Consider the following 11150-nt stretch of genomic DNA (forward strand, 5'->3'; position numbering starts at 1 on the left):
ACTGTAGTGATTGAAATGGACATAGTGGTGGATGTATAGCAATACCTGTTCACTCCCCTTCTTTTTGGTACTGGAGTGGCCTTCAACACTACCCCTTTTACTCCCTCCGCTCCTTTTCAGTACGGGAATGGGGCAATGTTGACTGTTTATGTCGGGATACCATTTCCGTGCATGCGTGTACAGCACCACAGCAAGTAGTGGAGACTCGCGCAGTGCTGTGAGGAAGCGTAGGGTGGGTATATATTTTTTCCAAGGTCATGAACACTGGTATGACTCACCTGCTTGCCGCGCGCATTCATCAGTCTAGGAGTCTCACTCAGTCGATGTGTCCGTGTAGTTCTATTTAGTGTCTGTTACTTTGTTAGTGAGTAGCAAAAGCAAATAAAAGCTAAGCCATCTCCGTACAGGCCAAGAAGGCCCTTGGAGGGGTGGAAGGTAAAGGCTTCAACTATCTGTAACCTCGGCACTTGATGGCGTAAAGTCGTTACCTGTACGCCCGGCTACCACTGCCCCCGGGAATTAACCTGGTACTCATTTTTGGTGTAGGCTGAGTGAACCACAGGGCTATGTGCACATCCGAAAGTGGAAATCTCGCTTCTTAAATTTTTCGACTTCGTGACAGGGATTCGAACCCACTTCCTTCTGGGCGAAACGAACACGCCTTTACCTTCTCAGCCAGGAAGCCCCTGTTAGTGTGTAGTCAAATACTAAATTAAATTTCTTGTAAAATCATGCGTACTTCTGTTTAGATGTTATACTTCTTCTTCTTAATCTGTTAACCCTCCAGGGTCAGTTTTTCCCTCGGACTCAGCGAGGGATCCCACCTCTACCGCCTCAAGGGCGGTGTCCTGGAGCTTCAGACTCTGGGTCTGGTATACAACTCCAGTACCTCGCCCAGGCGGCCTCACATGCTATGCTGAAAAGGGGCCTTGTGGGGGATAGGATGATTGGAAGCGATAGACAAGGAAGAGGGAAGGAAGCGGCCATGGCTTTAAGTTAGGTACCATCCCGGCATTTGCCTGGAGGAGAAGTGGGAAACCACGGAAAAACACTTCCAGGATGGCTGAGGATGGATTCGAACCCCCCTCTACTCAGTTGACCTCCCGAGGCTGAGTGAACCCCGTTCTAGCCCTCGAACCACTTTAAAAAAGTTCGTGGCAGAGCCGGGAATCGAACCCGGTCCTCCGGGGGTGACAGCTAATCACACTAGCCACTACACCACAGAGGCGTTTTAAATGTTATACACGCGTAATTATTGTTTCTTTGATGGAAGTTTTATTGTATAGTAGCCTATAGGATCAAAATCTCAAAAGACCATTATTATCGCAGTTTTGGTAGACTCTGAACCCTTATCTCCTTTTTTTATTAGCTCAGAGATCATCACAAAACTTACTCTTTTATAGCTATATTTTTTCAAGGGGAGCCTCCGTGGTTCAGGCGGCAGCGCGCCGGCCTCTCACCACCGGATACCATGGTTCAAATTCCGGTCATTCCATGTGAGCTTTGTGCTGGACAAAGAGGAGGCAGGACAGGTTTATCTCCGGGTACTCCACTTTTCCTTGCCATCTTTCACTCCAGCAACACTCTCCATTAACATTTCATTTGTCAGTCATTTATCATTACCGCAGAGAAGTGCAACAGGCTTCGGCAGTCGGCACATTTCCTATCCTCGCCACTAGATGGGGGCTTCATTCACTTCATTCCTGATGCAGTCGAATGACTGGAAACAGGCTGTGGATTTTCATTTTTTTAACAGTGACGTTGCCAAGTTGAGGACAGAAGGCCAGCGCCTTAACCACCTGAGCCACACAGCCTGGCTTTGTAAGTCTAACGCGCTCGAGGGCAATCATTATAACTTCGAAACTGTCAGTCCGATTTCGAAAACGAAGTATCGTTCGGAAGCTTATATAATACTCTACAAATCCACTTCAAAATATTTTCAATGGATGAAGCCATTATCGACGGCTGTCTCTTTGAAGAAAATATTTTGTGAAATTTTTTAGAAATGGTAATAACGTCTAATATAAAACCACAATAAAAAAAGCGAAAACGTCTGACAACAGGACAACATTCTGAACAATGTTGGACCAACATTAACCATGCGGGACCAAAAATTGAGTGCACAGCGATCTAAAGTATATCGTCAGCGCAAGAAGAATGTTCCACAACTAAACGAATTAATTCAATATAATTCTTACTTACTTACTTACTTACTTACTTACTTAATTGGTATACCCTCCAGGTTTGGTTTTTCTCTCGGACTCAGCGAGGGATCCCACCTCTACTGCCTGAAGGGCAGTATCCTGGTGCTTCAGACTCTGGGTCGGAGCATACAACTGGGGAGGATGACCAGTACCTCTCCCAGGAGGCCTCACCTACTATGCTGAGCAGGGGCCTTGTGCGGGATGGAAAAATTTGAAGGGATAGACAAGGAAGAGAGAATGAAGAGGCCGTGGCCTTAAGTTAGGTACCATCCCGGCATTTTACTGGAGGAGAAACAACGGAAAATCACTTCGAGGATGGCTGAGGAGGGAATCGAACCGCCCTATACTCAGTTGACCTCCCGAGGCTGAGTGAACCCCATTCCTGCCCTTGTACCACTTTTCAAATTTCGTGGCAGAGCCGGGAATCGAACCCGGGCCTCCGGGGGTGCAGCTAATCACACTAACCACTACACCACAGAGGCGGACACCACCCTCTTTCCTTTACAATATTCTCAATGAATGGCGAGGAAGTAAGTAATGGATATTGTTTGGTGCATTAAGAATCTACGTTGAGTTTCTTAGCCCTGTATACTTCACCTGATAACACGTGAAACAATAGCAGCATTTGTCAAGCAGCCGTAGCGAGCGAGGAAGGGGTGCATGAAGGGACAAGAGGGTAGCGTGGCTTGTACTTTAGGAACCATTGTCTCAGCCAACGGTCTCGGCGCCAGTCCATGTGCGTGCAGTCAAGAAGTGCATTAGTTATTTTCAGTTAAATTAAAAATAGTGCTCGAATAAATGTATTTTAAACCAGTGTAATTTAATTTAATTTGTGAGCTACCAGAGACATGTCATCACCATTATCGGACGTGACAGAGAACTGCTGAGCATTATAGGTTACACAAAACCTTTCCAGTTATTGTAAGAATGAAATGAAATAAAAATACTGCATTTTATATGTTTTTACACGGAAATGTCCGAATTACACTGTGTGGAAGAAGTATCGGGGTTCACCGATCTAGAAGAGTACTTCCGGCTCCTTGGCTAAAAGTTCAGCATAGCGGTCCTCGGTTCAGAAGACCCCGAATTCGATTCGCGATTAGTTCGGGGATTTTGAGTGCATATGGTTAATTACTTCGCCTCCGGGGCTGGGTGTTTCGTTTTTCTTAATACCGATCTTCGTTTAAATATATAACAATGCAAACCCCCACAAAAATGCGCAATAGTAAATTAATCCACCGCCCTTCCCCCGCGCCCCCCACATGGGGAAGGCGTCGGGAAAGGCATTCGGTCGTAAAGCCGTACAAAATGGCGACCCCAAGTCAGTGAGTGAGTCCAGGAGGAAGAGAATAATAGTTGCATGAAATATCTGTAAGTTTTAAGTATTCCATCTCGAAACGTTACTTATGTGTAGAGTGGGGAAAAAATCGAGATTTCAACAATCGTTAGCCCAATCTGCGATCAAAATAAATATGTATTTACTGTAATCTCAATGAAAATATTTTAAAACTGGAATATTTGGCAGTTACAACCTTTCCCTTGTCAATACCTCAATCCTTTACAACTGATTAAAGATGAAACTATATACTTTAAGGGTGAAAAATTGAATTTTTGATTTGCCTTTTATATAGTATATACTTACGAGAGAAATGTTTTAATACGGAACTTGTAGTATATTTGGACTTAGTATGTATTAAATTTAAGGATTATAAAATCCAAATCGCATGCAGAACACTGAGTCCTTGTTTCTCTAAGAAAAAATCTTCTTCTTCTTCTTCTACGGGGATTGGTCACTTAAGACCACGCGGAATCAACATTTCTTGAGCTTTCCTCCTTGTACAATAGTTCATTTTCATCTATTGTTGTAATTTCTGTTGCTCCGACCAAATACGCCGTGTCGGTTTCTACTCATCTTTCTTAACTCGCCTTGTGTGAACAATTTTCCTGACCTCAGAAAACATTAGACCTATATTCAATAAATTAAATTATACATCTCCCCTTCCAGAACGGGGTCGTTATTTATCGACCCTTTAAAAGAGTTCAGTCACCAATCGCTTCATAAACATGAATTCATTAAAATAATGTTTTGATGACACTCAAATATGGCTATCTATGCTGTTATCGACAGCTCTCGTAAGGAGAGAGGTATATACCTTTAAGGGTGAAGAATTGAGTTTTTTATTTTCCTTTTATACAGTATATAGTTTCATCTTTAATCTGATGCAAAGGATTGGGGGATTGACAAGGGAAAGAAAGTAACTGCCAAATATTCCAGTTTTATTACATTTTCATTGAGAAGATAGTAAATGGCCACGCCAACGGCACAGATAATGTCGCACTTCTATGTGACATTTAATGACACTGAAAACGTGGTTGTTAACCTCGTATTACTTTGTAATTGCACAGCAGTTGGTGCGGAGAAGGTAGAAAGTTCATACGTCGGCATTGCTGGTAGCAGTGGACATATGGTCTCTCCTAGTGTCAGAAGAGTGCTGTCATTTTTGACTGTCAAATGAAATATGTAGATATGTGCTGACTGATGTACAGGCGCCATAAGAATCCCATGATTTTAATGGTCGTGACGTACATGATTGCAAACAACTATTTCGATTCTGGGGATATGATTTTCTTGCTTTCAGGACACTTCTACATGCCGTGTGACAGGGAAATCTGTATTAGAAAGAAAGAAAGAAAGAAAACCATGAAAGGCCATGGTATCAATTAAGAAGCGGTAACTCTTTTCAAATCTAATATTGCCTTTATGATGAATGAGGACTTCTTTGTCTTTGTTGCAGAATGTGATATGCTTTTAACACAACTTGTATCAAAACTAGTATTAGTGGCTAAGTGTACGAGAGGGCCGTGAGCCTTAACTTCGCCACAAATATAAGTTAATAATAAATAAATAAATAAATAAATAAATAAATAAATAAATAAATAAATAAATAAATAAATAAATAAATAAATAAATAAATAAATGCTATCAGCTGGATTAGACTCTTAAGAGCGAATTTTACTTTCACCTAATATAAAAATAATTTAATGACATGGGAATATGGGAGGAGCATAGGATTTTTAAAAATCTAGCTTTACGTCGCACCGACGCAGATAGGTCTTACGGTGACGATGGGGTAGAAAAGGCCTAGGAGAGTGAAGGTATCGGCCGTGGCCTTAATCAAGGTACAGCCCCAGCATTTGCCTGGTGCGAAAATGGAAAACAAAAAGAGCAAAGGAGTAAACGGGACTGTCACTCGCAGGCAATCAATAATACCTTGAAAGAAGACCAATTATTATTCGTGACGCCTAAAAGACAAACTTTTTATCAATGTTGAATTTCCTGGATGAGCGCTATCGGTTATTTTAGAGGAGAATTTGTATATAATGTATAAATAACAGCAATTCCAAATTTGACTAAGGAATGGTTTTCTATGTTTTACTTCCAGAAAGTAGGATTTTACAGATAAATTTGTACTGCAATTTTAAAATTCTATTTGCATCAAGAAACGTAAGCGCATGCTCTCCATTGCTGAGCACTTCCAGTAATAAAATAAAGTGATCAGAAATAAGTTTCTTGCTTCCCCTGAAAATATTGTTTTCTACCGTTAATACGTTTTCTATGCCAATGATTCAGAGGATGCCTATGTATGTCACTGGCTAAGTTCCACTCCGTCACATGTAGGTACAAACGACCGGGCTGTGTGTGGAACGCTGCAAAGAGGCATAAAGTCCAAACAAACTTAGGTTGGAAACCGACTGTTTCCGAGATAAGACATCATTGTGAGTACAGGTGCTCAGTGGCAACACTACCGTAACACTGTAGACGAGAGCTTTATAACAAATGCTCAAAAATGATCACCGTTCCTCATAAGGTAGGCCATCATCATGATTTCCCCATTACGAGACGTACACGTTCAAATATCCCAGGCATCTCATTAATGAGTTGAACCCCATTGTAAATTAGTTTCTGAAGTTAATGAACGTTAGCAATAGGGTGCGAATACATTAAATATTTCAAATGTTTCCAAAGAAGAACAGTCCTGGGGATTCAAATCGGAGGACCTTGGAGGCCATGATGTTGGTAAGCAATGGCCGATACGGCTGTTGTGGAAGCTTCTGGATAAGAACTGTCGATTTTCACATAAAAGTGAGCCGGTGCCGGGTCATCCATGTAGCAAAGACGCTGTCTGTTCCGAAGAGGCATATCCTCCGAATCGTCACTTAGCTCGTGTTGGACAAAAAATAGAAGTACGCTCGACCATTAAGTTTACCAGGCAAGAAGTGAGATCCGAACAACCAAGCTCCTTAATTATACCTGCCCAAGCATTAACGGAAAATTTCCATTGATAATATTTGTAATTTTGTGTGTCTATTTCTAGCCGAGTGCAGCCCTTGTAAGGCAGTCCCTCCGATGAGGGTGGGCGGCATCTGCCATGTGTAAGTAACTGCGTGTTATTTTGGTGGAGGATAGTGTAATGTGTGATGTGTGAGTTGCAGGGATGTTGGGGACAGCCCAAACAGCCAGCCCCCTGGCCGTTGTAATTAACCAATGAAGGTTAAAATCCCTAACCAAGCCGGGAATCGAACCCAGGACCCCTCTGAACCGGAGGCCAATATGCTGACCATTCAGCCAACGAGTCGGAAATTTCCACTGATGAGATCTCGTAAATACACGACTCTCCGGCTGCTTTCTGTCAGGATAAGCTCCGTGGTCCAATCGCACTGCGTCCCGTGCATTGCCGTTGGCACATCTGTACATGAAATGGACGTCCGAAATCTCCTCGTTGGAAAACGCGTGAGGTATCATGACAAATGTTTAACTGTTTCAAATGTTGCGACCAACTGTTGGATGATGCTGACAATCATTGTGGTGCTTGGTACTTAGAAGAAAGAACATCAACATCGTTTGAAAACGGTTGCAAATGTACGGGGTGTGGCTGACCACGAAGATGGCATCATTTATCATATCTCGGAAACGGTTGGTTTCCAGACCTAAGTTCATATGGACTTTTTTCTTTATTTCAGTGTCCCATACACTGCCACGAAGTTCAAACGTATAGTTTCCGAACACCCTGCATTTCGTGTTTATTTTATATAATTTTTTATAGTGAAAGCCATTTGTTTTCGGTTTAAACTGAGTTAATCCATAACTGTTAAGTTTTTCAGTCTATCCAAAGGCAAAATTTTAGAGGAATAATCTGTCTTTAAAGCCCGGTTCACACTAGATGTGCCGAGCCGTTCTGAGCAAGTCATGATCCGGGCGTGGATCGATCCAGGCCAATTCACACTATACGTTCCGCGGTCGAGCCGATCCACGCTCGGTCTCCCTGTTCTGTTCAGTCTATCCCAGTAGGTCCGCTAGTAAACAGCAGTGCCAAATATTAAAATGCCTTTTTCAATCGAATCATTAATTAAAATTGCCTTGATTTTGGACGAAGAAGAGGAGAATAGGCCCAGTCGGAGGTTCTGGGTGCATCAAATGCTGACAAAGCGAAAAGGAGAAGGAGAATTTTTCACCTTATTTCCCGAGTTAGTTGACGATGAATCAAAATTCTACCAGTACTTCCGTATGTCGCATTACGATTTTATGCGGTTGTTGGGGTTCATAGAAGCAGATATTCAACAGATGAATACTTCGTTCCGAGAATGCATCACGCCGGCTGAAAAACTTGCTGTATGTTTGAGGTAAGTTAACCAAATTTTTGTTTTTTGTATAGGGATGGTTAGGGATAAATTCAGGTAAATGCCATTGCAAAGTCTAAAAATTAACTTTATTGAAATATATTAATGAACACATTACAGAAAAAATGCAGTAAAATAAATTAAGTGCTTGTTGAAAAATGTAGCCTATTTTAACTCATTCTTTTGAAATGCTGCTATAAAACGGATAAGGTCCCCTTGGGCGGGCGGCTGCCCAACAGATGAATCCGAACGGGCAGAAATTTGGTTTTGATTCTGTGGGTAGCTCGCTGGTATGAACTGTGGATTGGGAGATGATGGCATCGATGGTGAAGTGAGCCTTTCCTGAGGTGAAATGGGTGATGGTGTAGGAAATGTGTGCTCCGAAGGAGTTCTTGAAGAGGGATGGTAATAAGGAGGACGCTGAGGTTGCTGTTCGCTATACTGAGAGAAATGTTGTGACTGGCATCTTTGTGCTTCAATATCTGTTATAATTTTGAAGATTTGCTGCTTAGCTACCAATTGATCGAATTTGGAAAATTTCCGGAAGGTACCCTTCATAGACGAAAAAAAGTGGTCTATCTCATCGTCTTCTCTTTCTTTTCTTTTTTCTGTTTCCAGAACATGTTTCATCAGCACGCTAGTTGCAGTCTGCTGTGTTCGTTGTTTTTTATTACTTTGAGTGAACGTTACTGGAGTTTTACACTGTGAAGTAGATGGGCTGCTACTAGCTATAGATGTTGCTTTTGAAGAGTGATCAAGCTCCTCATTCACCTGTGATAACTGATTGGTACCCTCGTCCTCTTCACCTGGGTGAAATTCATGTTCACCATCGTCCCTTATGATGGATGTTAGTCTTTTTTTGTCCCTTAAATAAGGACGTAGAAACTCCATCAGTTCCCCGTATTTCCATTTGGATGGTGAGTTAGCTTCCTGTCCAGTTGTGGCTTTTGCGCTGCGTGTATGTTTCCGGTATTGAGCCCTGAGGGATTCCCAGCGTCCTTTACATTTGTGCGGTTCTGCAAATAAAAGACAATCACGTTTCAGACTGTTGACGATACCGGTATTGACAAAAAATTATATTTTGTGATGTAAATAACAAAAAAAGGTCGTCATGTTGGACGAATGTCAGTGAGACTGACGAAATTTGACTAGTCTGTCTTTTTCTCATATTGGGGGCCTTTTCAGTGCATAAATCTGGAATTTTAGAGAAATGTATCTATCTGTTTGTCTTTCTGTCTGTGACGCGGTACAGGTCGAAATTGGCACGCGAAATTCGCTGTACAGTTTTGACGCGGAACTACTAGTATAGGCTGCTGTCGAAGATTGTTGATAGATTAGGTTCTTTTAATATAAGCTATCATGCAATGGATGTATGTTATAAGAAAGAATAATTTAATAGGTACGCAATTATAATTTCGGGTTAAGACAAATGCTGGGGCTGTACCTTAATTAAGGCCACGGCCGCTTCCTTCCCATTCCTAGTCCTTTCCTATCCCATCGTCGCCATAAGACCTATCTGTGTCGGTGCGATGTAAAATAAATAGCAAAAAAAATCGGGTTAAATTACAATTTCTGGTCTATTTTTGTTTCAGATTTCTTGCAACTGGAGATTCGTTCCGAACCATTGCGTTTAGTTACCGTCTTGGGCACTCAACAGTGCATGCGATTGTTCGTCAGGTGTGCCAAGCGATAATAAATAATTTACTATCAATCTACATACCTACTCCGCGCAGAAGTGACTGGGAGCAGATTCCAAACACATTTCGGAATGTCTGGGATTTTCCCAACTGCATTGGCTGCCTTGATGGAAAGCATGTCGAAATAATGGCCCCTTCTAATAGTGGTTCCAATTATTTTAACTACAAGAAGACCTTTTCTGTGGTTCTGCTTGCTTTAGTTGATGCTGATTACAATTTCATAGCAGTGGACATAGGATCATACGGCAAAAACAGTGACAGTGGCATTTTTTTGTCTTCTCCATTAGGAAATGCATTTCATAACGGGACCTTTAACATTGCAGAAGACTCTGTACTGCCCGGATCAGATATTTCAGCACCTCACGTGATTTTAGGAGATTCTGCATTTCCGCTAAAAACCTATTTAATGAGGCCCTACCCCGAGAATCAAGTGCAAGATAACACTGACAGACGAATTTTCAACTACCGACATTGTCGTGCGAGAAGAGTGGTGGAAAACGCGTTTGGTATTCTAACTCAGAGGTTTCGCATTTACCTAAGAAAAATTAATTCTAAGCCCGATTATGTTGAAAATATAATTCTGACCACTTGCATCCTCCATAATTATTTGCGCTATGATCGACTACATCTCATGGAAAGTGCGCCATCAAATGAAGAAACTGCAAGTGCTTTGACTAATTTACCACGTCTCTGTGCAAATGCCCAACAGGCCGCGTTTAACACCAGAGAGAAATTCAAGACATACTTCAATTCCCCCGCAGGTAGTGTACCATGGCAAAATGACAGAATATAGTCTCTCATTTCACTTACAATTAGTTAAGTCCCTCGAACTGCATTAATTAACTAAATAATTTGAAATTTACTTCTTAGTTTATCTACAAACATTTTAAATTAATTACAAATTGAAAAACTTCAGCCAATGCCAAGTGTCAAAGTGAAAAATATTAATCAGTTGATAACGTGTGTTTGGCTCCGATTTTTTTTACACTCTTATAAAAATTTCTATTTTGTACGTTGATTCAGTTTATACCATTTTTACAGAACTATACATGTATTTTCTTATATGTTCGTACGTCTTGTTGTACATAATTTGTATGTCCATCAGCAATTTCAATTTAAAATAAAAACAATTATTGTCTCTCTTGTTTACTTACCTTGTCCAACTTTCTTGGAGATTTCGGACCACAGCTTCAACTTGTGGTTCATGTCGCTGTATTTTTTGTGCGATAAATCATACAGTTCTTGATAATCACGCACGCACTCGATTAATCTTTCGTCTTCCATGGTTATCGCACAAGTGAGGAGCGGCATCCTGTTGATTATTCGCCCTTGGCCTTTCACGCGTTCCCACTAGACGATCATTGACGATCCCAGCCGAGCCGTTCCGGTCTCAGATCGGATGGAGACCGATGAGATGGTCAGTTGATCTTTCCTTGCACAGCTCGGAACATGAAGTGAGAACGATTCCATTAAATTACATATAAGCGATTTTTGATCAGTCTTGCTCAGAACGGCTCGGCACATCTAGTGTGAACCGGGCTTAATTGTTTCCTTTTGAGGTATTTCCTAG

At 41.5% G+C, this 11150-nt stretch overlaps 1 protein-coding gene across 1 annotated transcript; it reads left to right on the forward strand.

Moving 5' to 3' along the window:
• The first annotated feature begins 4306 nt into the window (after window positions 1-4306).
• Window positions 4307-10416, forward strand: LOC137498957 (uncharacterized). The gene is made up of 3 exons (XM_068226843.1): window positions 4307-4349; window positions 7574-7886; window positions 9476-10416. The coding sequence occupies exons 1-3, from the start codon at window positions 4307-4309 to the stop codon at window positions 10371-10373; spliced, it is 1254 nt and encodes a 417-aa protein (XP_068082944.1). The 3' UTR covers window positions 10374-10416.
• Window positions 10417-11150: the final 734 nt, after the last annotated feature.

This window comes from Anabrus simplex, chromosome 3 (assembly GCF_040414725.1).
Source record: "Anabrus simplex isolate iqAnaSimp1 chromosome 3, ASM4041472v1, whole genome shotgun sequence".
Classification (NCBI taxonomy): domain Eukaryota; kingdom Metazoa; phylum Arthropoda; class Insecta; order Orthoptera; family Tettigoniidae; genus Anabrus; species Anabrus simplex.

Coding starts and splice junctions, on each gene's coding strand:
- LOC137498957 (XM_068226843.1), top strand. CDS start 4,307: ATGGCTATCTATGCTGTTATCGACAGCTCTCGTAAGGAGAGAG. Junction 4,350..7,573: donor CAGCTCTCGTAAGGAGAGAG/GTATATACCTTT, acceptor AGTAAACAGCAG/TGCCAAATATTAAAATGCCT. Junction 7,887..9,475: donor AAACTTGCTGTATGTTTGAG/GTAAGTTAACCA, acceptor TTTTTGTTTCAG/ATTTCTTGCAACTGGAGATT.